Source organism: Prenolepis imparis, unplaced genomic scaffold, assembly GCF_030444845.1.
Source record: "Prenolepis imparis isolate NDT839.2.m4 unplaced genomic scaffold, iyPreImpa1.0 SCAF_9, whole genome shotgun sequence".
Lineage (NCBI taxonomy): Eukaryota > Metazoa > Arthropoda > Insecta > Hymenoptera > Formicidae > Prenolepis > Prenolepis imparis.
The window spans coordinates 9,817,626-9,845,281 of NW_028141167.1; the positions used below are offsets into that span (position 1 = coordinate 9,817,626).

The 27,656-nt window shown below is 37.4% G+C and overlaps 5 protein-coding genes and 1 pseudogene across 16 annotated transcripts in view; 3 read left to right on the forward strand and 3 right to left on the reverse strand.

The window, feature by feature from the left end:
- The window catches only part of Lin (protein lines homolog), a 63,259-nt gene extending 51,182 nt beyond the window's left edge, over positions 1-12,077 (forward strand). The window contains exons 1-2 of one of the 2 annotated variants that reach the window (XM_083047081.1): positions 7,091-8,007; positions 8,345-12,077. In XM_083047081.1, coding sequence (XP_082903207.1) covers positions 8,414-10,291 — 1,878 coding nt within the window. In that variant the 5' untranslated portion in view covers positions 7,091-8,007; positions 8,345-8,413 and the 3' untranslated portion in view covers positions 10,292-12,077. Of the gene's footprint in view, positions 1-7,090; positions 8,008-8,344 lie in introns of those variants that run through there. The other variant, XM_083047082.1, reaches the window with a different exon arrangement.
- Positions 1,147-6,713, reverse strand: Su(w[a]) (suppressor of white-apricot). 5 transcript variants are annotated; one of them, XM_083047070.1, is made up of 9 exons: positions 6,457-6,595; positions 6,098-6,219; positions 5,318-5,487; positions 5,016-5,218; positions 4,709-4,931; positions 4,366-4,445; positions 3,389-3,559; positions 1,980-3,280; positions 1,147-1,891 (listed from the first exon to the last, which is right to left on the reverse strand). In XM_083047070.1, the coding sequence occupies exons 3-9, from the start codon at positions 5,325-5,327 to the stop codon at positions 1,732-1,734; spliced, it is 2,148 nt and encodes a 715-aa protein (XP_082903196.1). In that variant the 5' UTR covers positions 5,328-5,487; positions 6,098-6,219; positions 6,457-6,595; the 3' UTR covers positions 1,147-1,731. The 5 variants fall into 5 exon arrangements, with proteins under 5 accessions (XP_082903196.1, XP_082903193.1, XP_082903192.1 ...); XM_083047067.1 differs by lacking the exon at positions 6,098-6,219 and having other exon boundaries at positions 1,147-1,888; positions 6,457-6,713; XM_083047066.1 differs by lacking the exon at positions 6,098-6,219 and having other exon boundaries at positions 6,457-6,711.
- Positions 12,078-12,216: 139 nt separating the features above from the next.
- On the reverse strand, positions 12,217-15,083 carry Rnf11 (Ring finger protein 11). Its single transcript, XM_083047098.1, has 2 exons — positions 14,602-15,083; positions 12,217-14,095 (listed from the first exon to the last, which is right to left on the reverse strand). The coding sequence occupies exons 1-2, from the start codon at positions 14,731-14,733 to the stop codon at positions 13,712-13,714; spliced, it is 516 nt and encodes a 171-aa protein (XP_082903224.1). The 5' UTR covers positions 14,734-15,083; the 3' UTR covers positions 12,217-13,711.
- Positions 15,084-16,131: 1,048 nt separating this feature from the next.
- Positions 16,132-18,267, forward strand: LOC145940989 (anaphase-promoting complex subunit 2-like; annotated as a pseudogene). The gene is made up of 5 exons (XR_014426109.1): positions 16,132-16,242; positions 16,795-16,976; positions 17,056-17,287; positions 17,375-17,521; positions 17,657-18,267. The product of XR_014426109.1 is annotated as an anaphase-promoting complex subunit 2-like (transcript).
- A 1,757-nt stretch (positions 18,268-20,024) lies between these two features.
- Gcs2beta (glucosidase 2 subunit beta) lies at positions 20,025-23,213 on the forward strand. Its single transcript, XM_083046908.1, has 2 exons — positions 20,025-21,106; positions 21,283-23,213. Exons 1-2 carry the CDS (start codon positions 20,179-20,181, stop codon positions 21,948-21,950), a joined length of 1,596 nt encoding a protein of 531 aa, XP_082903034.1. The 5' UTR covers positions 20,025-20,178; the 3' UTR covers positions 21,951-23,213.
- A 287-nt stretch (positions 23,214-23,500) lies between these two features.
- LOC145941087 (uncharacterized) overlaps positions 23,501-27,656 on the reverse strand; it is a 34,149-nt gene continuing 29,993 nt past the window's right edge. For all 6 annotated transcript variants that reach the window (XM_083046900.1, XM_083046899.1, XM_083046905.1 and 3 more), the window contains 2 exons: positions 26,010-27,427; positions 23,501-25,724 (listed from right to left, as the gene is read on the reverse strand). In XM_083046900.1, coding sequence (XP_082903026.1) covers positions 25,287-25,724; positions 26,010-27,427 — 1,856 coding nt within the window. In that variant the 3' untranslated portion in view covers positions 23,501-25,286. The remainder of the gene's footprint in view (positions 25,725-26,009; positions 27,428-27,656) is intronic.

Consider the following 27,656-nt stretch of genomic DNA (forward strand, 5'->3'; position numbering starts at 1 on the left):
TAGTCTGGTACATAAATACAGCTTGTATTTATAATACATAATATATTATGCATAAGAGTCAAAAAACATTTTTTGACGTCTTCACCGAATTTCCTGTATAGCTCTTAGCCAATCTGGCAATCTGAAATTGATCTCAATTGAAATTAAAGTTAGTTTTTTAAATGAATAATTAAAATATTATCACATATTAAAAACATTAAAAATAATGATAATTATCGTGATAATGCAGAAATTGGATTGGTATTAAAATAGAAGGCTATTACTTATCGTCGTATTTATGAATGACACTCTTTATATACCAAATTGTGGCGCGTATCTCTCTATGAGCGCTTTGAAAAAAAGTTTACGACTGAAATTTCTTTATTCCAATAAATCGAATTTCAATGAAGGTCTTGTGCATTTTTATTCACTCGTTTATTGATTGCGAAAAATTATCTTGCAATAATGAAACAGTCTTAAACAATAAATAAATAAAAATTAAAAATATTTCTAGAAGAAAATATTAACAAAAATTTGATAATTTTAATGATTTTTTTTAGAAAAGTCAAACGATTTGTTTTTGATTATATATAAAATAAGATACATTTAGCGAAAGAAATAGAGAGATGCTGAGAATAACATGTGTTCAAAAATAGACTTCTAAATCGTCCATCCATAAATTTGCTATTTATTACATCGATAATAGTAATTGTTCACTTAACCGTGTTAAACTGAACTGATTTGCCACGATGATCTGTTGATACTTGGCGCACAACCGCAAAACAACAAAAAACGTGCAAATAATATCAAATATATACAATATAATTGACGTCGTTCCACTGCAAATAGATTCAATTGCTACACATGTTACGCGTGAAATACGTATTTCACTCTTTAGAGACTTTACTTTTGATGCTTTGATATCGCACATAAGTGTTGTAGTAAATGCTCACGCAAGTAAAACAGCAATATTTATATTTCATAAACGTAACATTCAAAACAAGCATGATGCGTGGAAAAGTCCGATTTGATAACCCTTTTGATATTGCATAATCGCTCTATACTACAATCAGGAAAAATTTACGTTTGAATGTGTACGACTAGAATTTTTGTAAGAACTATCTAATACTTTTTCATACGTATCAAATTTAGAATAGCAATTTTGAATACATATAATTCTTATTTTATTATGTCTTTCTCACAATGTGTCATATTTAGAATAGCAATTTTGAATATATACAATTTCTATTTTATTATATCTTTGTCACAATTATGCATCTATCCTCCTATATTAATGCATATTTTACGTCATACAAAGCGTTAAAATCATTGGTTTAGGAAAAAAAAAAAATAAGAAACCTTTATACATTACGTACTTTGGAATTCAGGAGAAATTTGGAGATGAAAAAGTATGATAAGTTGATTTGAGACATAGATAAATAAGCGACATTGAAAATAATTGATATTTTCATCGAAAGGATACATCGCCAAAGATATGATCAATGAGAGATGGAAAGAGATGTACATATATATAAATGGCATAAGAGGTATAGTTCGTAACAAACACGTTGAATGGCAATCAAGAAGCAAATAAATTTCCTTGTGTTTACTTTGTGACAAAAACTATATCAAATTTGCGTCGTCTCGCTGTCGTCACAATATGCACGCAATTATAATATGTATATTTATTTTGTGTACGTATATACAACATTGCTTGATACAAACTTATTTGAATCAAGCGGAGAGATGTCATCAGGGCGAACTCGAGTCCGAGTAGCTCGTGTTGCTCCCTCGCCGTCGAATATTATGTCGGTGTCTATGCGAGGGACTGCGCGATCGCGATCTATGCGAGGACGATTTCTTGCTCTTCTTGAAACGATGCGAGCGCGAGGAGCTGGAGCTATCGTAACTGCTGAAATCATACACGTACAATTTCTGATAAAACTGAAATACAATTTTAAACATGTTTGAAAGGTGAAAAATCAAACAACTTCAAATACCTTCGATGAGAACTTTTCTTCTTCTTGTGTTTTTTATGCAGTTTGTGCCGGTCCGTGCGACTTCCGCTCCGACTCCGGGAACGTTGTCGCGATCTCTTGCCGCTCAAGTCTGCGCTCTTTAGCCGATCCATCAAGGAATTCCCGCATGTCTTCGTACCTTGCGAGGATCTATCTTTGTTTTCGTCGGCAAGAAGCGGCGACGGTACGGAGGTCACCTCATCCGAGTCATCTTTTCGAGAGTTTTGATTCACCGTGATAGTGGTAGAACCAGTCTTGGATGTCGGTGCCTGGATATGACTAAGAAAGATGGCCGCTTTCTTTTTCCTCTCCAGTTGCAACTGTCGTTCTTTGGATAGTAGCTTATCTCGCGCAGCCGCCATCAACTTGTCCTTGAGTCTGTCTTCCTGCGCCTGTTTGTGCCTGATCTCCTTCTGACAATCCTCGAGAATATCGTCGGTCAGATCCACCAATTCTTTGTCGTCGCTCTTCGATCTTTTGTCCGATTTCGGTGGATCCTTGTCTTCGATCGCGGGAATCGAAGCATTCACGTCGGCGATGCTACTCTGAGGTGAACTGGGTTTAGAATTCGCGTCCTTCTTGTCGTCGTCCATCTCTTCGTCACTCTCCTCCAACGGTAACGCGTTTCTCTTCTCGATCACCGTACTCTCTCCGTCTTTTGGCTTCTTGATAGAAAACGATACGGTGGTGATCTGTTTTGTGGATCCCGTGTTCTGCTTCGTCTTTGTGTCGCCACCATTCTTTTTCTTCGCCTGTATCATCTTCACCCGCTTCTGCACCTCCTCCATTCGCTGCTGCTTCTTCTGCAGTTCCTCTAGCTTTTTTTGTTTTTCCTCCTGCGGTTCTTGCTTCTGCAGCAGTTCCTCTTCCGTCAACACCTTCGGATTTATCGCACCCTCATACATTGTGAGCTTGTGCGCGTAGTAACCGTGATACTGATGTGACAGTTCTAAGAAGTTGAATCTAGAATCTCCTTTGTTTTTAACGATTGTCTCAAAATCACGACCGTTTTTCGCCACGTAACTCGCCATCTTGTCGATGATTATTTGCACGTCCGCCGGTGGTACAATAAAGGAGGGTCTACTGAGTGGCTTTTGCGTAGGTATCCCGTACGGTACCAAGGGCGATGGTGTTTCTTTAGCTGGTGTGATTTGTGTCGTAGCCGCGTCGTTTGACATGGTTGGCATGTTGACGAGTTGCGAAGACGATTGCACCTGTCCGTTTGGTCCATATATAACTGGACCATGCGAATACTGCATAGGCGTAGGATAAGGAGGATATCTCTGGAAACAAAATTATATGATGAAAAAATAACTGAATATTCCGCTAAAGTTTATCAATCATATTTTATATTATTAAGATAATCCAAAAAAAGCCAAAATTATATGTACCTGCAGTGGCATTGGATGATAGTATCCAGCAGACGGCGGCATTGGCTGCATCGTTGGGTCTAATATCTGTGGTACCTTGGATGGCGGTGGTTTTCCCGTAATCTTATTCACGAGCATGGAATACGCGCAATCCGCTGATGGTTTGTATTGTATGCTCGGTATGCTAGGCGCCTATAAAAATGAAAAGTTTGTGTTTTTATAATAATTCTGCATTTAATTCATCCTAGATCTATTTTCGTACAATACCTATCAAAATAAAAACCGATACATAATTCATTTTTGATATCTATAAGTTATATATATATATATATATATATATAAATATATTTTTATAAATAATTTTTTTAAATAATTTATATATAGACAGTAAAAGATAGTGAAACCTATTTAATTAAAAAACACCTATTTTTCTAAATTACAAACGGCAATTACAACAGCCATTAATGAATATTTTTAGCTATATATATAATAATCATAATTATATTAATATTATATACTGTGTTATATAATGCATAAAGAAATTTGATTTGATTAAATTCTATTCACTCCATTATTTCTCTGTTAAAACAACACATTTACAAAATACTAATTACATATGTATTTACTGTATTTTTGATATGTCGTCAATGACAAGTTATACGCGCGCGGAATTAAACGTTTTAAGAAATGGTGTAGTAAATGAGTAAATAAAAATGTATGAGAATACATATGTCCAATGCATACCAGAATCAGCCCTGGAAGCAGAAATATTTGACACATAAATTAGTGTTGCAGAGTACTATTAACATTTCATCCTATTCTGATCCGTGAATTTCGAGAGCATCATTCTAAAAGTAATTCAGTGTGGTCCAGCAAAGATCTTCCACATTTCGAACTACTCCAAACGCAAAATTCTTCCGCAGGAATCGCTTATGCATTTTTAAGAACAGATTAATGTACAGCGTGCAAATAATTTGCGCACATGTATGCAAACTTACCGCTTCAATCTTGGTAAATGACGACGCAAGACTTGGATGCAGGTACGATTCGTCATCTTGGTCTGATTCTTCCTCAGGTTCTATCAGTGAAAAAGAAAGATAACAATAAGAATCGCATACATCTTAGAATCATTAAAATAGATTTATACATACATACTGATTACCAATTAAAGTATTAACAAAAATTTATGACAATACTTACGGCAAGAAAAACTAAGTAGAATCAAAGTAGGTGTGGGTAATCAAATCCTGCTTTATGTCGCTTCAATTACTTCAACTCAATAACGTCAACTTCAATGTAATTACTATACGACACATCTTTTATAGAAAATAAAATGCGTACCGGTTTCTTCTTTCTCAGGTTGCTTTTCCGGATTATATTTTCCATTCTTGATAGCATCGAGGACAAACTTGTAATATTGATGGAGCGGCTCGTCTATCGATAGGAACGCAAACTGCGGATTATTTGCCTGTTTCGTCTTTATCAAGATTTCCAATTGGCTTCCGTGTTGACTTATAAACAGCGCCGTTTTTGTTATAATGGCACTCAATTTCTGTGTTTCCGGCTAAACACATAAAATTAACATATGTTTATTTAAACATATCATGTTGATATAAAAACGTAATCGATAAGTAAAATAGAATCTTACCACAGTCATTCCTTCGGGAATTTCCAGCTCGGGAGGCGGCACAAACGCCTGATCTTCCTCTTGCGAGTCCTCCGATTGTTTTGGACTTTGAGAGTCCTCGCCAGAAGCCTTCTGATTGTTCTCGTCTTCATTATAATTAAATCCTACTTGATTGTACGAAGATTCAGAATCCAATGCTTGATGTAATCTTTTTATTTCCTCTTCTGCAATATATAGATACGTTTTTTTTATTATATACATATATTAAACTATCATAACAATTAAAATGTAATCAAAACGATTTAAAAAAAAAGATACGTTACCATGATACATGGATTCTTCCGCATCATTGTTGTAGAGAGATTGATAGCGTTCCTCGTCACAGAGTTGCTCTACTTTCAATTCTTCCTCGGTAAGTATCGTTCGTTGATCGAAACCACCTGGTGGTGGTTCATGAATCCGTAAGTCAGCCAGTGCCCCTCGTCCATCGTATCTATACACATACAATACAATCATTAGAGAAGGAAGATGATAGTGTTTTAGATTGATGTAGACAGTTGGCCACAGCATCTGTAAATTTAAATCAAGGAGTAAACTCCACCAAAGTAATTTCTCTGAAATAAAATAGAGTTGTAGAGGACACCTTGCGCAATGTTTTTTTCCGTCGCTGTCTTTTAAAATAAATAACAATATATATTTGATATATAAAAATTATATTGCGATATTAAAAATATCTTGTATATCGTTTCTAATATATGATTATTTATATTAATCTTTAAATTTGACATCTTTAAACGTATGCAGATTTTTTTTACATTTACATATATATATATATATAGTATGATAAAAATCAATAATACAATAAAACATGAATATTGTTCAATATTACTCCAGTTTTTTTTATCGATACAAATAAACTTGCGTATACATATGTGTATAGATAGCATCGACAAATTTATACCGCATACTTGTGAGTACGTAAGAGTGACCTATGCGCTTCCTGAGACAAAGCCGAGTCTAATGTTCTAATACATACCATGCTGAGCGGTCGTATAATACCTACAACCGTCAGCTGCCATTTGTCTCTCTACACCGTGTCTCACCTTGCTGTTGCATAGACGGCCAGCCATAAGCGCCGCGTCACGAGAGCACCTGATTCTGCGCCCGTGCAGAGCGCATAAATCGCGCTGCCACACTGCGCGTTTTTTCACAGCCGAGACAACACCTGCGGAAGCCTTAAACAGTCTCCAGTTTGCTTATCCAGAGATTAATGATGAAAGAGAGAGAGAAAGAGGGACTTTTTTTTTCGCTTTTAAATGTAGCACTTGGCGCTTAGTTGACTTTTGGTTCAAATTGATTTTTTTTTTTTTGTTTTGTCTAGGTCAATCATTTTCATCGGAGAAACGTATGCATGAGAACAAATATCCTAGATGAGAAATTTGTCTAGGTTAGAGAAACGGACCTGTCTATCTTCAATGCGCTATCGCCCATCCATGGTATCAAATGTTTTCCCTGATCAATCATTTTCGCCTTGTCATCATCGCGAAATAATTTGCAGCTATATCCAAACACCAACAGCTCCTGCGGTTCCTCGTCGGTATTCTTTTTACGCAGAATGCCCGAGTCTACCATCCACCGTTGGTTTTTCGACGACGCCATTTTCCGACTGCGAGATGAGATCACATACCACATACATCACTTCCCTCCGATAAACGCGAAGCCGCGCGTTGCCCGATGACGTCACAGCGCCAGCGTCGCTTCTATCCGGATGCACTGCAGATTTTCCTTAAATAAAGAAACCAGAGCTAATAATAACTCGCGTATTCGTATTTTTATCAATTATTCGCTATTTATGCTATCCACAAAAAATCTAATAATAATAAGAGATAATATAAAAAATAATAATAAAAATAATATAATAATATAATTATTATATTATATTATTATATTGTTATTGTACAATTTTTTATATAATATAAAAAACTATAATAAGAAGAAAAATGAATAATCAATAAAATATTGCAAGGGAGGATTCGAATTAGCCGCCTCGAGGTTTCCGGGCCGGCCGCGGGGGGTCGCGACCGGTCGATGCTGAGTTGCCGATGATCGCGCGCTTATATTTATCGCACGACATTTCAATCCGGGCGACTGAAATCCGGGCGAGAAGGGCGTTATTACAGGCGCCGAACGGATATTATTTCTCGCTGGTCGCGCGCGTCCGCGCGCAGCTCGCTCGCGCGGAGAGAAGCGCGTACCGCCCCCCCTCAGTACGTAATGGAATGCGCGACGGGTAGCTACCGAGTTACGCGGCTCTGCACGATGCCCGGCCGAGAATGCCCGTTAACAGACCGGAATCCCGTGCGACGCGGCCGTGGACTTGACGTCTCGCCGCCCGACATCGGCCACGGTGCCCAAGTCGACCCCTGGTCGCCCACGCCGTTCGCCACCGAAAGCACCAGCTCCCGTATCCTACGTCGTCGTCGGTAGCACGTCGTATACGTGGCAACAGAGCGTGTGTGGTGGCTGCTCCACTCGACTCGGGCTGCTGTGCCGTGTGTGCTGCCCTGCCGTGCGAAAGCAGTGCGCGACCCATCCTGGGGCCTCCGTCACTTCTCCTAGTCAAGAGGAAGAATTTCGTCGGCGGCGGCTGGCTGGCTGGTCGACCGAGTGACGTCGTTCGCCCCGGAAGAGTCCTCGCCGAACGAGGGACGCCGCGACGAGGGCTCCCGTCCAGGGTTCCGAGCCACCTCGGAGCACGTATCTCTCGGCCGACGCGGAGCTCTCCCTCGGTCAGCGACGCTGATTTCCTTATCGTCCCGCGAGTTTCGTTCGACGCCGACCTGCGAATCGATTTCGTCGATTCCGCGGGACCCGACTCGGCGGGAGCGTGGTTTCGTAGCCTTCGCCGAGGAATGCATGCGTAACGCGCGAATGCGGATGTTATTTACTCGCACGTCGTTTTGGAAACTGGGAAACACTCTCGTTCGTCCCCCCTCGGTGGGAATTTAATGCTGTAAGTTTCTCTGTTGGCTTTATCTCTCGACAGCTTCTGGTATTACACACAGAGTCGTCGTCTACTATATCCTGCCGTGTTAGCGGTATTAAATTAGTTAATACTTGTACAAGAACATTTGTACAATTGTTTAAGTTCGTGTTGTAGTACGTAATAAAAGAATTGTATGAAGAAATACAGAGAAAAATTTATTTGAAGAAATTAAAATCATAGTACTGCTTATATAATGATACTATTGTTGCAAATCATGAATAAATTCTAATTTTATTGTTTAACAACACAATCTTATACAAAATCGTTTACATTTTATTACATACAATATATTTCTTTGCAACAGGTGTTTCCGATGGCCTTACGTACCTGGTAACTGCAATGGGCTGACTACGACTCGCTTAGTATTCCTCAGATGCTCTTCTCTCTACGGCGTCATCCACATGAGAGAGTTAACTTGATAAAAGTTGATGGTGCTTCCGCACGTTGTCATCTTTATCTTTCTGTTGATACAATGGAGGAACCGGTTAAGAAGAAACAACGCATTGAAAATTGCGAGGACGCCAAGAACAGGCTTATTGAAATCGAGCAACTGCAAAGTAGCCTGCTTACGCGATGTTTGTGCCACATCCCAGAGAGCAGTCTGCGCAAACCATTTATTAATACTACAGTGGAAGAAGCTGATGGTAGCATCCGTGCTGCCGTTCTGTCAGAATGGCATATGGATCAGACCCTGGAGTTTCTGAGCGCTCTACAGTTGCTGTTCGACTTGGCGATCAAGCAGAATGTCCGAGGTGTCATGTGCCAGAGAGTGGTGGACGTTTGCGATGCTCTGGCGCGAAACGAGCACGGCATTATCGATCAGATCATCGATCTGTCCTATACGTCCAACAAATTCGTATCGTATGCCGGGAGTCGCGTGCTCGCGTCGTTCTTCATCCTCACGAGGGATAACGTGGAGATTGCCTGGCTGGAGAGGCTCATGATATCTCTGGTGGACATGCACTCGACGACTAGCCAGATGCTGTTCACCCTGGACGTGGTCAAGAGGGTAGTCGAGCACAAGGACTGCAGTATACACCCGCTGGAGGAAGCAGACGCGTCCGTGTTGCCTTCTGGCTGCAACGCGCACGTCATTTCCGATCCAGAGAGCTTCGATAGCACGGAAATCAAGGCAATGTGTGTGAAGGCCCTCGAGTCCAAGTGGACCATCCTCGTGTCCAAGTTCAAAACCATTCTCAGGACTTATACGCCGCAACACGCGTCCGTCGTCATCACCTTCCTGCATCTGTGGGAAACCATCATCTCGGTCAAAGCTAATCTATCCGTTATCGACACCAAGCCCTTCTACTCGAAGCTGAACGATCTCGTGTGGTTGCTCAACAGCAATCTGCCGGGTGTGATCTGGCGACATCTGCTCGGTTTGTTCAACGAGGTGCTGTGCTACGGCAGCACGCTAGCGCTCCAAGACGTGTTGCCGGACGAACCATGTTCCTTGGCGACCCTGATCGTGCGCGTCGTCAAGGATCATCGACTGCTCGATTCATTACCTTATCGTCACGGTTCAGGCAGCTTCGGTGGCGGCACTGGTGACGGTGATCGTCCTCTGTTGCAGAAGATGGTTCTGCTGGTGCTGAAGAGCGCCGCCGTAACGGTGCGGGAGACGCGCAGCGATTCCAGCGACTCGTCCCTGGGCTCCGAGGCCGAAGATCTTGACGAGGATATGGCGGTGATCGACAGGAGTATCCGGGAAGTGCTGCGTCAGCTGGATCAATGCGTGAAGGCGCTGATGCCCTTCCATCCGGAGATGCCGCTGTCTCAGTGGGTTGTGCAGATGTTACACGACCAGGACGACTTTCTGATCGAGGGTATGGTCTGCTGCCTGGACGTCGCCGTGGGTCTCTTCTACCGTGGATCGCCGCAGAACGGTCCAGTCTCCAGGTCGATGCTCAGCCCCCTCAGACCCACGTTGACTTTTGTGCAATTTATCCACGTCGTGTCGCACGATCCGGATGTGTTGCTGGATCTGCTGGTCAGCAACGAGACCTGCTTTCTGTTGTATCTGTTGCGATTCCTCAAGTACATTAGGCGCAATTGGGGCGAGTTCGTCGAGTGTTGCGGTCGCGAGCTAGACGACACTATGACGGTACTGACAAGACTACGGTTTACGCTTAATCGATTAGTGATCAAGGAGCTATTCCCGTACAACATTAATCCGGTTCTCCGTTTGCTGGAGAAATGCGAATCGTTTTACGAGGGTAACGTGGAAAACGGTAACGCGTCTGTTATGTAAGATAACGAGAGATTCGATTAGCCGCCAGAGGTCAATCAAACATGTACAAATTGTACGAATCTCTTTCCGAATGTTAGCTAGATTTTGTCATCTGTAAAATATTCGCGTGTAGCTCTACAGATCGCCGCATTTCGTCCCATAACAAAAGAAAAAAAAGTGACTGAATCGACTTGCCGTCAACCGTCTTTGAAGCCCTAAAGGAGATCAGAGAGACGAGCGCGTTTTTTATTTATTAATCCTTAGCAAAATTTTCGAATGTAATTGAAATTGCGAGACGGAGGTGATGCTTTCGTTTGTTTACGAATCAGTGAAGTTTTGAGAGAAATTATTACGTCATCATGGACTAGTACGCAAAAAAAAGAGAATTATTAATAGCGAAATTCGTATCGATCATCTCAAAACGAAACTGCATTTGTGTGGTGCTAATGAAGTATACCTCTGCCAAAGCACCATCGCGAAGACACATGTTGATGTATACCACTAGGATAATATTTATATGTACACTTCGAACTATTTGTACAGTTTGCTGCCAGTCACATCTGTAAATGTAATTTTTATTTTTCGTATTTCGGTAATAATTCTTGAGAAATATGTACATATCTCGTAATCACATCTTTGCCAATTTTGTAATACAATCTTTCTGAATGAAACTTTATTTTATTTTTTTTTTTTCGTCAAATTTCGAAGAAATTAAAAAAAAGAGAAATCTTTTCTTATAATTAATATTACATAAAAAAGTATAACGCAATAAATAGAATAAATATAATACACAGAATATGTTACATTGTTATCAAATCACGTTTATCAGATCACATCAAAGAATCACGAGAACATGATAAAATTAGTAAAATTTAATTGGCAAACATTTGATATTACGAATATTCTTCGTTAAGAATTATTCAATTGCAGACGAGAAACTAATTTTTCTTTTCCAGCCTCTTCTAAATGGAAGAGAAGAACCGAACAATTATCAGAAATTATTTCGAGATTTTCTGATAAACCAATACTTGTATGTAAATAGTAAATATATTAACAATTAACGATTAACGCGCGCGACGTACTCAGATAACAGATTTCCTTCTGTAAGTGTTACAGAAGTATGTATAATAGACAAAATCTCATATTTGTACTTTTATAATGTGGTGTCGTTTAATTCAATCTCGTGATTAAGTGCGACCTATTTTCGGGACATCGTGCGGGATCGTTTTCGATATAGCAGCGGCTTAAAAATTCCACTTTACTTTTGCGGAAAGATCAATCGACTGTAAGAGATTTCAAAGATATTTTTTTCGAACCAAAAATTTATTGTTATCTTTCTCAACGCAAGTTAAATACAATTGTCATTATCGAGAGTTACTATTATAATGTATAGCCCGGCAGATTGTGTCACTGATGCCCCGCGATTAATCATGCAAATATTTGATACATTGATTAGAGCGATGTAACGCGCTTGTCTTATCGGGACAAAGTGTCCGGATTCTTTTATTTTAAAAAGATCAGATATAATAGAATTAAGTTTGTAACGTTAGCGGTTTTTCGGCGTATTTTCTTTATAAAATTACGCTACTCTCTAATTAGAATTTGCAAATATAGCTCTAATTATTTAAATAAACGCGTTCGATAGGAGTACGATCGAAAAACTTTTTGTCGAGATGGATAATTTTTAAAAACACAAAATTTTTTTACTAAATATTTATATTTGCATATTAAATCATTATTTATATATTTCTGTACTTCGTCAATAAATCACTATTTCACAGCATTTTATTTTGTCACATTTAAAACAAAAAAAACTTAGCGGTACCATACTCTTCCTTTCCTTTTATATAAATTAAACGTTTATTTGCGTTCTCCCTTCATTCGCAAAATGTTGCCTTGCTCCAAATCGATTAAAACTATCGCATTTTTTTATACACTGACTGATGTACTATATGCAAGACTGTACATATCTGTAAACAGTTTTATTCAGCGAAACAGGAAATGTCCAACTGCTTTATTATAACTGCAGCAAAAGTTAGTTTAACAAGCTCTACTAAATCAACAACAGAATCTGAGTTACGTAGCCCATTGTTAACGGCGAGTTCAAAAGTATATGTGTGTGTGTGTGACTTCTTTCTCTTCTTCCTTCCGCTTCTTCCTTTCGCCGATTTATTCGTTGCTACACATATTACCAGATTATTAATTATAATAAACCGCTAATTGTCCATAGCATACAATGAAGCATTTTTTCTCTGTACATGTTATCTGAATAAAAAAATGTTCAATGTCGATCGCGCAACAGCGGCAGAGAAGCGATTTTAATTACGACATATAGGCGAGGCATAAAAGAAATCAAAATATCGCGAATATTATTAGAAAGATCCTTTTTTTGTCACAAAAATATATCAGATTGTCGTTCGTTCGACAATTTTCGCAGTTTGTTAAATAAGAAGTTCATTTGTAGTGTCTGCAGACACACGTAGTATGCAGGCATCCAAAGTTTTACATCAATAGTTTAAAATTATTACGACTAATTTTATTTTACCTGACAGATTCAACGATGCGATCAAAAGAATACAATATACAAAAGAAGAGAATTTACATAAGTTTGTCAAATATTTGCACCAAAATATACATGAAGATGTAGCATCGCACATACAAAGGATACTATGTAATTTTTGCATATCTTGTCGTACTTCTTATCTTGTTACTATGCATATACATACATACACATTTATATATATTTATATATTTATATACACATACAAGATGTTTTATTTTATTTTTGACAGTCAAATATCTGAAAACATATATTTTTTTCTAAAACCCCTCGTAATTTCCAGATATTTGACTGTCAAAAATAAAATAAGATATTCTGTATATATATTTTATATATATGTATATGTGTATATGCGCACACACACTGAACTCCTTTATTGCACTCTTATATCAATTTGCTTTCTTTAATCCTCTCTCTTTCTCTCTCTGCTTCGTCTAATATAAGAAATTAATGTACAAGCGATTAATTCACTACGAGGAAAAGTATTTTGGGATGTGATGTGTTTCCATAGAATTTATATATATATATGTATATATATAATTGAAATAAAACTTTTTCACTTTCCTTTATATCGTAGGAAACGATCTAAAAAAAATCCGCTTTTGCAGATGTAATAGGTGTGTATTGAGATAAAGAGATTATTATTAAACAGCACGCATGTATAAATCGAGTGTAACGGCGAAATATAGTCAGGCCATTAACACACGATCTCTCTACTAACCTTGAAGCCTTTAATATGCTCTAGTAAAAGTAGCGAGTTTTTTTTTCCCTTCTTTCTCTTTCTCTCGCTTTCTCTTTCTCGCTTGCTTCACGTTTAGCCTGATAATTTAATTCCGATTCGCCGATCGACCGAACCAAATAAAATTTCAGTCACTCTGGTATTAAGTAGTCGGATGATATGAGCTAATTAGCGCCGCATCCACCGGCTCCATGCATGATGGACAAGTCAACGAGCGTAATAACCAATCGTCGATGCAGATCGCGTGGTAGGTGTGCATACAGGGTAGATAGCGAACCTCTTCGCCTACCAGCAGCTCCATCATGCATATCACGCACTCGCCCTTCTTCACACCATCGTATTCTCGCATCGGCAGGTGCTGTATCAGTCCAATACGCTTGGCGATCCTCATCTGTTGTTCCTCTTCGCTCAAACCACCCGAGCCACTACTCTGCACTAAATTGACTCCGATTCCACGACCAATGTTTAAGTTGGTGGACTGCAAGTGACGTTCCCTTGTAGCAATTGAGGGATAATAAGTTGCTTGCTGTAAAACATCAGAAAATCAATTAATCTAACAATTTCATCTCCAATATTATTTATGTAGATCTTTAAAACTTGAAGAGAAATATATGTTTGCTCCAAGACCTTGTTATTTTATTCCATATCAATAAGAATTAACATGTTAATCTTTAACTATGTCTATTCGTTAACTCTATTTCAGTTAAAATCAAAATCATTAGTAAAATACAGCAATAAAATGAAGAAAATATAGAGACTGAATTATATTAACGTAATTAATTCAACAAATGTCAAAATATGAGCCTTAATTCTTCCAGTTGTATTACGTTTTATTAGAATCTGTGTTTAAAATCAGGTAAACGCATATTTTCAGATTAGAAAGAGAATCAAGAAACGAACAAGGACAAAGCAAAAAAAAACAAAACGCTAACGACAGAACAAAGCTGAAGAAAACGCTCGCCCGAAAAAGAAACAACGCGTTTTCCCAGCTGATAAGAATGACTATACACGAATGACGACGCTTATTATTACGTTGTAGGGAATCGGTGGTCCAAGGCCCTCCTGCGAAGATCCACTGGTGGATACGTTGGGCTCGGGATTGTTACTCAGCAAAGTCGTATTGTCCTGTTGATTGCCGCCTGCGCGCTTCAAGCAATTGCCCATGTTTGCTATCAGCTTTGTTCGTCGCCTTCGTGTCGCATTCGTGCAAGATCTTTCGATCTCGATCTCCCCACCGCGCAGAATTACAGGAGCCTGTGCAGCGTAACGACGTTTGACGCCCGTTCACTCGTTGCCATTTTAATGGCTAGATCGCCGCTCTTTGTAGCCCATTGTCCACTGTCATGCGATGACATTCGTCACAAAATCCGACACAGATATCAAGCTCGGCTAACACGATCGAGATATCGGCCGTGATGCACTAGACGCGGCCATCCGTCACATATCTTTCGCACTGGAAATCGTCAGACAAGTTACTAGTCACTACCAGCTGAGCGTCGCCATGATGCGCAAACAAGAAAGCGAAGCGTCCGCGCATAATAGCAAAAAATGGTCGATTTATATATATATATATACTAGAAATTATTGTCGCTAATTTAAATTCATTAAAAAATGAAAAGACGTTTTTAAAAATATAAGAACGTGTTAATAAAATTTTCAACTACTCAGACATTTCATGACTTTCTTTATACAGGATTGCAATTAAAAAATCCCAAACTTATTATATAGAAAAAAGAAATGTTTTTGTCGATGTATAAAATTATAATTATATAATAATTATATAATTATAACTTCACAAAATATAATTGAATTTATTGTTAGATGAATCGAGGATATTTTATATATGTCATGAAACAAACAGACCTTTAGGTTAGATTAAAGCACGAATTTTTTTAGGAAGCGCCGATGCCATCGAGAAAAAGATGACGCGATTTTAAAAATTCCCTAGAGAGTCTTCGTTTAGCTTCGAGTTGCGCTACTATAGTATAACTGTATATACTGTGCCATAGGGCTACTGCACACAGGACGCGTTGACGCGTTGACGCCATTATGGCTTCTGCAGCCAGCGCGATTTCGCGACACGCGACGCGCGATATCCAATGAGCGTACAGCTTTTTCGAGAAAGCTGTACGCTCATTGGATATCGCGCGTCGCGTGTCGCGAAATCGCGCTGGCTGCAGAAGTCATTAGGGTGCATTTATTAATTTTGTCCGCATAGAACGTGCTTTTTCGAGAAGCTGCTGCATGTAATTAATATTATATATTAACAATTTTCGCTTTTCTTTTCACTGGATTTAGACACAATTGTTTTCATCAAACACTTGATCAAGGATTCGTCAAACACTCAACTACTGTTTGATAACAAGACCGAATAATTTGATGACTCTCTCTCTCTATTTTTTTATTTTGAAAATTTATTATTTTCTCTTTCGCAGACTGAAGAAGAAGGCACTGAGGAAGAGTTTGCGAATCTTACCGAAGATGAGAGAGTTTTAAAGCTGTCATAATTTGTCGAGAACATTATTATTCATCATAGAATTGTAGAACAATACATCTATTGGCATGTGGCATCAGCGTTCTGGGAAAAGTTCGAGAATACAGAGTACAGCCAACAGGGAATTGTTCAAGCATGCTGTGGATGATCTGTACATTATGTTTACGGAGTTTCTACCTGTTCTAAAAATGTTGGAATATATAAGAAGGACAAGTATGCGGCTACGGATCCATAAAGCACCAAAAATGATATGGAGGCACAATTCAAGCTCATTGTCAGAGCTACATTGTTGAAACAATTATTACTATTGTGTCACGAATTACTATAGACCAGATCTATAAAATTGCCTTTAATGTATTCTGTAATTCAGACAACTCTTCTCAAGGTAAATATTTATCTTAATATAATCACTTTGTGATTTATCTAATGCTTATGAGATATATACAGAAATATATGTCTTAAATCAGATATATCAATTAATAGAAAACTAGTTGATCTGAAATTATTGGAGAGACTCGTAGGAAATTGCACTCACATATCATTAATTTATATTTGTATCAAGAATCATCTGATTCAAAAAACATGCGACAACATTTGACAAGTCATAATAGATTTCATTAGTAAACGTATGTGAACGTTTTTATCTCTCTTTTTATTAATCTCATATAATTTATAATAATAATTATAATAATGATAGTAATATCTATGATGTAATGTTTTATTTTTTACAGTGGCTCGAAACTGTTGTCATAATTTAGCGGGTAAGAATCTGTTTTGGTGGTTTTTCGAAAACGGTTGCACTAACTGATGAAATCCATAGTGCCATAAATAAATTTAAACAGAAATTATTTCTATTTCCTGTATGAAACATACACCAAGATATGGATCGATCATCTATTCAACATAATAATAGGTACAAATGTCGAATATATATATATATTTATAAATTTTATTCATAAAAACATGTATTTGCATGCTATACTTTTTTCCAGAATATCTCGAGTCACAACCTGCGGTGAATGATCTGAATTTGCCTGGGAGAAACGGCTCAATGGAAGGATCTTAGAAATTTTCAGAAAGCAATTAAAACGAGACTCTTACATACCGGGGTGAACACCCCGAATATAGATCGCCGCTATAAAAAGATAAAATAAAAATTGTCAAGTATCTCGATCTAACGGGAGTTCTTCTGGAAGCTGTCAAGCTGTCAATGGAACCTATCAAGTGAGATCTCTACAGCTTATCGCATATAGATTATTATGTGTCCGTTTGTTATCTATATTGATTTGTCGAATACGTTTATTTCTTCAGGAGTTATTTGGAAAGCAGAGAGGACATCGTACGTTCTGTCGTTAACTGTCTGCTCGAAGATTCGCCGAGCAAATTGGCCGACGAATTGGTAAAGGACGTGCAATTAAACAACAGTTGGACGATCAGCGAGACTGAGGATTGGAAAAGGTGAATGCCGGATCCTGTCAACGTTAATCCCAGTAAACCGCGAAATTAGTCGTGTTATAAAAGCAGCTGTGTGTTGTACTGGCTGGCCTCAGTATTGTATAGCGTCAGTATTAAACATAGAATTTGTATTTTCAGCTAAAACAACGCAGCAAAGTGTCTGACATAATATCTACCCTGGTGAAGGTGTACAGCAGTCAGGATTTATTTGTCAATGAGTATCGCACAATTTAGTGAAGGAGTATCAAGCTGCAACTCAACTCGATTATCTTAGTTGGAATCCAAGCAAAACAGATACATAAAATATCTAAGAAATACAAAATATAAGTGTGATCATATAAATATAAAATTATATTATATTATATATAATATTATATAAATATATTATATAAAATATTATATTATTAAATTATATTATTAAATATAAAGTATTATATTGGAAGAAAAATATTTCTATTGCTTGTTTTCAAAATTAAATATCTTTTTCTAAGATTATTATTCTAGAATTTTAGAAAATATAACGCGAGTGACTAATTTTTTATAATTCCATTGTTCTGATATTTCTGATTATCTTATATTAGAAAATATATTGTTACCTGAAATAAATATTTTATTTATTAAATATTACTCGAAATAAATATTTTATATTTAATAAATATATTTTCTAAAATTCAATATATATATGAATATGTAATATAAATTCCACGCGCATGCGCGAGAAAGCCAATACACGATTTATTAAAATTATTATTGATTAATAATACGTAAAAAATAATATAATGTATTTTATATTTTATTTATAATATAAATATATATTATTTATTTTTATTATTTATATTTTTTTAGTATATTTTTGTAATATATAATTTAATTTATTTTTATTTATGCAAGACCGTGATTACAATAAATTGTACAGAAAACAGAAAAATATACATTTAATAATAATAAAACATCATTAATTCTATTAATTTCTTACTAATTCTATTTTTCATTTAACGGCTTGTCGATTAGCGATTTTTATTTATTTATTTGATTTATAATCTCAGGACTCTTGCGCTTATTCAGTGGCAGAATCTGCGAGAAAAATCAGTTTTCATATATTTTTGTTATTAATTTACAGATAATTATTAATGCAATTAACGTGCAATAATACGAGTCTTAATATCTTCGATAATTCATCTAAATTAATAGATTATATTTTGCGAAGAGATAAATAGTTAACGAGCAATAATATAATTGCGCTCGAAAAATCGTCTGAGTTAATAGGGGAACATATTTTGCGAAGAGGTATAGTGTAGCAATATGTGTCTTTTCAGGTCCGAAAAATCGTCTGAGCTAATAGGAATACATATTATGCAAAGAGGTAGATCGAAGTAACGTCGGTAATAAAGGTTGCTAATTTATCGAAAATAACGTCGGTAATAAAGGTTGCTAATTTATCGAAAATAACGTCGATAATTTACCAACCTTTATTACCGACGTTACTTCGATCTACCTCTTTGCATAATATGTATTCCTATTAGCTCAGACGATTTTTCGGACCTGAAAAGACACATATTGCTACACTATACCTCTTCGCAAAATATGTTCCCCTATTAACTCAGACGATTTTTCGAGCGCAATTATATTATTGCTCGTTAACTATTTATCTCTTCGCAAAATATAATCTATTAATTTAGATGAATTATCGAAGATATTAAAAGATTCGTATTATTGCACGTTAATTGCATTAATAATTATCTGTAAATTAATAACAAAAATATATGAAAACTGATTTTTCTCGCAGATTCTGCCACTGAATAAGCGCAAGAGTCCTGAGATTATAAATCAAATAAATAAAAATTGCTAATCGACAAGCCGTTAAATGAAAAATAGAATTAGTAAGAAATTAATAGAATTAATGATGTTTTATTATTATTAAATGTATATTTTTCTGTTATCTGTACAATTTATTGTAATCACGGTCTTGCATAAATAAAAATAAATTAAATTATATATTACAATAAAAAAATATAAATAATAAAAATAAATAATAGATATATATTTATATTATAAATAAAATATAAAATTCATTATTATATTATTTTTTACGTAATTATTATTAATCAATAATAATTTTAATAAATCGTGTATTGGCTTTCTCGCGCATGCGCGTGGAATTTATATTACATATTCATATATATATTGAATTTTAGAAAATATATTTATTAAATATAAAATATTTATTTCGAGTAATATTTAATAAATAAAATATTTATTTCAGGTAACAATATATTTTCTAATATAAGATAATCAGAAATATCAGAACAATGGAATTATAAAAAATTAATCACTCGCGTTATATTTTCAAAAATTCTAGAATTAACCAGCCGTACTGTGTGCGGTAGCCCATAAGATCGAGAAAAAGATGACAACATTAAATCGCGATTTTTAAAATTCCCTAGATAGGTGTATGTCTATAAATCCCTGTCTGGGATTACTGTGTTTAGACAGTTGACAATACTTAATTCTGTTATCTCACGGACAATCAAAGGAATGAACGTGCGGGGTGTCGTGTCACGTTTCGTACTCGAACCTCAAAAGAAGGGTTCCGCTTCTGTGACTCCTCTTGAGTGAGCGACGTTACTTAGAGAAAGAGACTTCTTCTCGCGGGTTAGAGGATGAATAATCATCATCAGGCATTGCGTAAACTAATGCTCGCGATGTCGGCGAGCCTCCTCCTTCTCCTGGCCACTCTGGGCCACGTAGCCGGCTCAGGGGTGTTTCAGATTCGCGGTATCCCGGTGGCGAAGAACTCGTTGTATCGACCGGACCGCGACTTCGAGTGTCTGGACGGTAGCCGGCTGATACCCTTCACGTGGGTCAATGACGATTACTGCGACTGCGGGGACAGCAGCGATGAACCTGGGACGGCAGCGTGTGCCAACGGCTCGTTCTACTGCGAGAACGCCGGACACAAGCCGGTCTATATACCGTCATCGTGGGTAAATGACGGCGTATGCGACTGTTGTGACACGAACGACGAATACGCGTCCAAGGCGCGCTGTGTCAACAATTGCAGCGAGTTGGGCCGGGAGGCCCGGTTGGAGCAGCAGAAAGCGGAGCAGTTGGCGCGAGATGGTAACAAGCTGCGCCTGGAATTAGTCACAAGGGGTAAAATGATTAAAACGGAGCAGCAGTCGCGCCTGGCGAAGCTAAGGACGAACTACGCGGAGGCGGAATTAATGAAGAAGGAGAAGGAGATATTGAAGACGCAGGCAGAAGAACGGGAGACTTTGGCATTGGAAAAGTACAAACCTGTTGAACCAGAGCAACAAGAAGTTGCAACAGAGGAGAGGACTGAAGAGGAAGAAGAGGAATTGAATATTTCAGAAGCGGAGGATTATTTTAAGGTACTGGATTCAGATTCAAGTGACACGATAACATTGGCGGAATTGCAAACCAGGGCTACGTTTGATAAAAATAGGGATGGAGTTGTGTCGGAGGAAGAAGCACTATACTTCCTCAATTATAAGAAGGAAGTCAATCTGCAAGAATTTGTGGATACTGCATGGGCAAACATAAAACCTTTCTTAATGTTGGAGCAAGGTAGATAACATTGTGATAACAAGTTTGTTTTTTTCTTAGTCTGTAAACTTTTTTGTTTTGAAATCTTATAAAATTGCAAATATGTTTAAAGCGGCAGATAACATTGAAATTTGTTTCTTTTTTTTTTCTTTTACAGTCTGTAAACTTTGTTTTGAAATCTTATTATATAATTGCAGGCATGTTTAAAACGGCAGATAATAAAAAGGAGACTGATGAGCAACAGCCTTTGGATGATCACGAGAGGGAAGAAGACGAAGAAGAAGAAATCACCGACGAAGAAGAAGGAGCTGCTCCTGAAGAGGAACAGGAGAAGGAACCCCAGGAACCAGAAGTACAATACGACGAAGAAACGCAAGCACTTATTGATGAAGCCAATAGTGCTCGCGAACGTTTTCAGGAAACCGTGAAAGCCGTCAACGAATTGCAGTCAGAGATTGGAGAGCTGGAGGAAAAGCTGGATCGCGATTACGGGCCACAAGAAGAATTCGCGTCGCTCGACGGCGAGTGTTTCGAATACACCGATTTAGAATACATCTACAAGCTGTGTTTATTCGGCAAAACGACGCAGAAGTCCAAATCCGGCGGTAGTGACGTCAATTTGGGTCACTGGTACGACTGGGCGGGACCAGCTGATAACAAGTACACCAAGATGAAGTACGATCGAGGTCTCACTTGCTGGAACGGTCCGGCGCGTTCCACGATTATCACCCTGACGTGCGGGATAGAGAATAAGCTCATCTCGGTGGCGGAACCGAGTCGTTGCGAATACGCGATGGAATTCTCCACGCCGACACTCTGTAATCCTAGTTCGGTGGACGCCGCGGACAAGCACGACGAACTGTAAAGTTATTACTCCGTTTAGTATAAAAAAAATTAAAGCGCTCGCGCACGTGATCAGTCGCACGTACCATGTGAATTGTCAAGCATTTTAGCTCTTCGTGGATTGCGAGACGTGTTGCAAGGATCGATAAAGCAACGTTGGACAAACCGTTTCGCAAAAATTTCCACAATTGCAATAGTAATATTATATAATAGCACTTACATAATAATTTTAATTTTTCTCTTTATTTTAATAGACATTTTTGAGTCGTCCTTAATTGAGACATACATCACACGGTTTTTTTTCTTTTTTTCTTTTTTTTTCTATAACAACTAGTGATAATTGACGTAAGCATCTAAAGGTGATAAGAAAGTTCGTAAAAATTTTCAGGTGCTATCGCGTATAATATTTTAGTATCAATACTTTGTTTTAACTCAAGAAGATAAAATTGTAATATTAAGGATAAAACATATTGTCAACAGAGTCTGGTCGTGTATTGTGTTGATCAAAAAATTGATCGTTTTTTTCTTATACTTATCGTTTTTTCTCACATATTCTAAATTATAAACGGGTCGAAATTATTAATATATCAGAATAGAAATAAACCCACTGTATATATTTCTTTGGATTATGTGAATTTACATATGCATTAGTCGAAAATGTTAATAAAAAAAAAAAAGGAAAGACGAAAAGAATTTTTTGATGAAATCTGATGCAATACATGACATAAGATGATTTAAAAGACAATGCTTAAATAATTTTTTTGAACGGAAAAAGAAATATATTGTGTGCGTGTGTAATTAGAATGCGTCGGCTGTATATACGAAGTACAACGTTACGATCGCAATCAATTATTCATCCTTGCATCCGGAAAGTCCGTCAACTCAGTATTGAACGATGTTCGTTAATAATAACCGTGCAATGTTAATCTCGTTCCGATAAAGAGATCATTTACTACGCGCAAAGTCATTATATTAAAACTGACTGTTACACATTCCTCTTTTTGTACACGAAGAAGTGATTTCTATGTGATTTAAAAATAAAATCGAGATCAAGGCTAAATGCCAGAATCTCTGAACCTGAAATAAAATGAAACATACTTTATATCATACTTGCATCTCGAGAGAAATGATAATAGGGGATAAAAATTATACACCATTTCTGGGATTCGATTAGTTACATGTGTCCAGCATTTAAGTCGGATATTTTGTAATTTTTTAACAGTGTGCGCTATGCTATGGGGTATACATGTAATAAAGAGAGAAAAAGATTCTGTTGTAACTGTAATTTGTGATGGCAGCTTTATTTACATCAATGAAAAGAGATTTGTTTTTGTGTGAATTTTGTGTATATGCGTATGTGTATCTGCGTGTGGAATTCCTCTTGTTATTCCTTGTATATTATTACATAATATTACAATGAGATTTGATAGTTAAATCCAGTTTTTATCTATTTACTCTAAGAGACAATATCTTTGCATCTCTTTCGGGAAAACTTCCGAAAAAAACGCACATTTATTATCTAAATAACTAAAGGGGAAAAGGAGGATGAGACGATATAACGTTTCTGGGTTCTCTATGTTCGACGATAGTTTAATTCAGTTTCTTCGATTGATTTGGTAAGGCACTTGAAAGGTTACAAAAATCATTTTTCTCTCGTGAAAATTCGGCGGTGATAAGACAATTAGACGCTATTATACAGCGCTTTCTGGGTCATTGAAACGAGAGTTTCGGGGATATAATCATATTTCAACTATCGACAAAATATCGCAATTTCTCTTTTCTTTATACATTATTTCTCTTTTCAACAATTCTCTAGAGGCATTTAATTAAATTGAGACCAACATTCTTAATATCACTTAATGACATTTTATCGACCAAGAGAATTGTAGGCCTATTTTAACGTGATTATACGTTTTAGGCAACCCGTAGGCAATTTGTATAAGAATAATATATACTTTTATATAGAATAAACAGTTTTCGAGCATCGAAAAAATACAATTGCACACACGTAACATTTCTTATATTATACCCCGTGACTCTATTACAATTATCAACATTAATATACAGAGTGCATCATAATTCTTGCTCACGAATAATTATTTCTTAATGAAAAATGAATCGAAAAGTCCCGAAGCATTCTTTTTCTGCGATATTTAACGAAAGAAGAATTATAAAAGAATTATATATATAATTATACAATTCCTCTAATAATTCATCTTAATCGTTAAATATCACAGATAAAGAATGATTTGGAACTTTCCGATTCATTTTGCATTAAGAAATAACGCTTCGAAGAGCGAATTACGATACACTTTGCATACTTTATATATATATAGTATATAGTATGTACATAGATAGTTTTATATATTTTTTCTGCAAGATATAATTAAAATGATAACGCACACATATTTTTTCATATTTACACGATATGAGATAATACACGATATTTATAAATGTGTCACATACTGAGAATCACATAATATATTGCTAAACTGTCGTATTATACAATTATCTGCGAATAAACGCTAAAGCTTTTTTACGAGAATATGCATATGTATATATGTGTGTGGATGTGTGCTGCGCGCGCGTGTGTGTGTGTGCGCGCTCGCGTGCATTCGCGAATACGTTTCTTTGTGATGAGCATTAATGCACGATCAGATATAATCTCAACAAAGTATTATCTTTTAATGATGTAGAAAAATCCGAGCGCGAAAATTGAGAAAATTGCCGCCGGGTTGATATTTTTGTTACCCTCATAAATGCATCGACGACAAAGCAGATCCAGGTATTAGCTACCTGAACTGATACTATTTTGATTTTTGGAGTTACATAGATTCCGCGACGTTATATTACATTTATAATTACACGAATTAATGTACAAAACATGCAAATTATTTAGACATAATTTAAATATCAAGTATTCACATTGATACTTCACAAAATTTATTTAATACTTCAAAAATTTATCTTCTCTAAATCAGTATTTATAGAATATATTTTAATTTACTATTTTTATACATATAATTACGCTCATCATGCGAATCTATTTTTCATTATTTTTTTTTATTTCAATTCTATAACTTTGGATGACCAAACTAAGTTCTCTGCAAAAAATAATTATCTGCAATCGAATTTTTGATTTCCTTTTCTATCTACTTCTTCGTGATCCAAATATAATTCCACTAGATGTACTCTACTACAACAATATGTGTACATTTACCAAGTACTAAACGAGATCGTTTATCTCTTCTCAGGTTTCCCGTATCTTCTTTCTCTGCATTAAGTTTCGACCACCATTAAAGTGGTATTCAAAAAAGAAATTGTGGAAACGATTTTACATCGTTCTATTGTCGCGCGTTTATTTCCCGAGTTTCTCAAACATGATTAGTTTCTCCTTAAAACTTTTAGTGTCGGTTGACACTTCCGATATGTTTCCGTTGAGCATGTTTTGCAGGTCTTCATCGTTTTTGCTGCTCACTAGCAGATTATCGAACAACATTTTCGTGTCCTCTTGTTTGGCTACCGGCGATGTCGGTTGTGATGTACTCATCTGCTGTCTTTTCTTCGGATAAATGACGGAACCGCGTTGATTGTTACCGTTATCGGCCATCCTGGTCATTATTGTAATAGCTAATAACTGCTGAATACCCAAGTTCTCCTTGGATACTGGCTCAGAGGACTGGCGCCAATAATATTTGTTATCGGCAGAAATAAGCGACTTGGAGTCCTCAGTGTCATCTCCCATTGATGCTTGATCGGAATCGGTCACTGCCGCGTTTCTGCTGGACCAAGAATCCTGAAAGAGATCATCGGGATATATATTTTTGTTATTAAGAAAACATACTAGAATATACTAGTCTAGTTAATATATTTATATAATTCTTTCTATAAGATAAACTAACATCTCTCGATTTAAATAAATTTCTTCTTTAGTATCATGTTAAGTCTGCTAAAGAATAACGTAATTTCTTCTTATAGATAGAATAGAAGGATATCTTTATCATTTATATTATATATATAAATTATATAATTATATTATACATATAATTATATATTTCTTTATCTTAATCACATATCTTACATTTTTTTCACGCTTGTCCACCACGTTATCCGTAATCTCCTCGTCTTTTCTATCCTGTTCCAAGTCTTTCTCCAGACTGTCCAGCGTCTCGGTGCTCTCCGACGATTTGTTTCTTCTCTCTGAGTCCAGGGTATCCGTACTACCCAGTTCCGAACTTTCGGAAGACTTTTGAAGCCTTGACGGTTTTCTAGTAGGAGTCGGTCGCCTCTCCCTTTCGTGATCGTCCCCAGAAACTATCATGTCCACTATGCTGGTGCTCGGCATTCTCTTGGGTGTCCTTCTGACTCTCCTATTCTCCAGCCTATCCTCCACGTCTAGATTGTCCGAGCTTTCCGAGGACATTCTCTTGGTCGACCGTCCGCCACCCGCTTTTGGCGTATCATCTTCCAACAGCACTTCTATATCGACGTCATCCTTCATGTCGCTCATGTCAATCCTTTCAAAGTTCTCGGACGACTTGGAAATGCTCTTCGACAGTCTTTGACTGCGCGACAGATTAATATCGGACACGCTACTCCTCTTTAGCAGCTCCTGGCTGATCTCTTCTCCAACGCAGCCGCTTTGCTCGAGCACGTCAAAGTTCTCCGATGATTTAGATATTAATTTCGAGCTCTTGCGCGCTCGGAAATCAAAACTGTTTCGTCGCCGTTCGATCGAATCGTCACTTACCAACGGTTCGATCGCCTCTAGACTGTCCGATGATTTGGAGACGCGATCGGTGGACTTCGAGATGGGGTTCAGCAGCGCTCGTCTGACCGAAATTACCGGCTTCGCAATTTCTTCATACTCCACGAGTTTGTCGAAGACCTCTTCGGTGGATTTGGAGAACCAGCAACCGGGAGCAGAGTCCAGGCTGTCCGGCGATTTGGATAATCGATTCGACGAAGATCTCCTGCGCGGCAATTTTGCCTCCAGTTCCTCGAATACGTCGGGCTTGGATATCCGGTTTGACAGTTTCCTACTAATCCATTTGATCTCCGGTTGCTGCTGTTCTTCAGTGACAGGCATTTCCGCGCTGCTCCGTGATATCGTCGTTACGTCCAGACTGTCTGGCGACAACGAGGTCGCGCTCATCTTCCTCGGCAACCTTGACTCTAACTCCTCAAAGATGTCGGAGTTGCGAGACAATCGGCTTGACGACTTTCTGATTACGCCAATAGTCTTGGGTGGTGGTTCTATCGGTGACGAATTACTATTGCTGATCGTCGATTGAGATAGTTGCTGCTCCTGCTTCTGTTGTTCCAAACTGTCCAGGGTATCCTCGACAATGGTCGGTGGTATCGATGACGAATTGGAAACGCCGAGGTCGGACGACGTCGTCGTCGGTACTGTACGACGTGGTGGACGTCGGTTCTTCGGACGCACGGAAATCCTGTGATGCGCCGCCGTGTGGTTCAAGCTCGCGCTTTCCAATTGTGCTGTTATAAATAAAAAAGAAAATTGCGTTTACTGAATCTATTCATTGTGCCAAGTATCGTATAACGTGATACAGATGTAGTGCATAAATATGGCTTATATAACAACCGGGAGTCATTAGTGATACAAAAAGGTCTGCTTATCTTTCCTAAGTCATGATAGTGCGAGCGAGATCGAATGGAGAACAAGCTAGAGATTACTTGTCTCATCAAAGAATTTCGAAATCTCTCC

Excerpts from the sequence above, each read along its gene's own strand:
- Rnf11 (XM_083047098.1), bottom strand. The coding sequence starts at position 14,733 with ATGGGCAATTGCTTGAAGCGCGCAGGCGGCAATCAACAGGACAATACG. Across the intron at positions 14,096-14,601 it reads GACCACCGATTCCCTACAAC|CAAGCAACTTATTATCCCTC; the intron begins GTAATAATAAGC and ends GATGTTTTACAG.
- Gcs2beta (XM_083046908.1), top strand. The coding sequence starts at position 20,179 with ATGAATAATCATCATCAGGCATTGCGTAAACTAATGCTCGCGATGTCG. Across the intron at positions 21,107-21,282 it reads TTTCTTAATGTTGGAGCAAG|GCATGTTTAAAACGGCAGAT; the intron begins GTAGATAACATT and ends ATATAATTGCAG.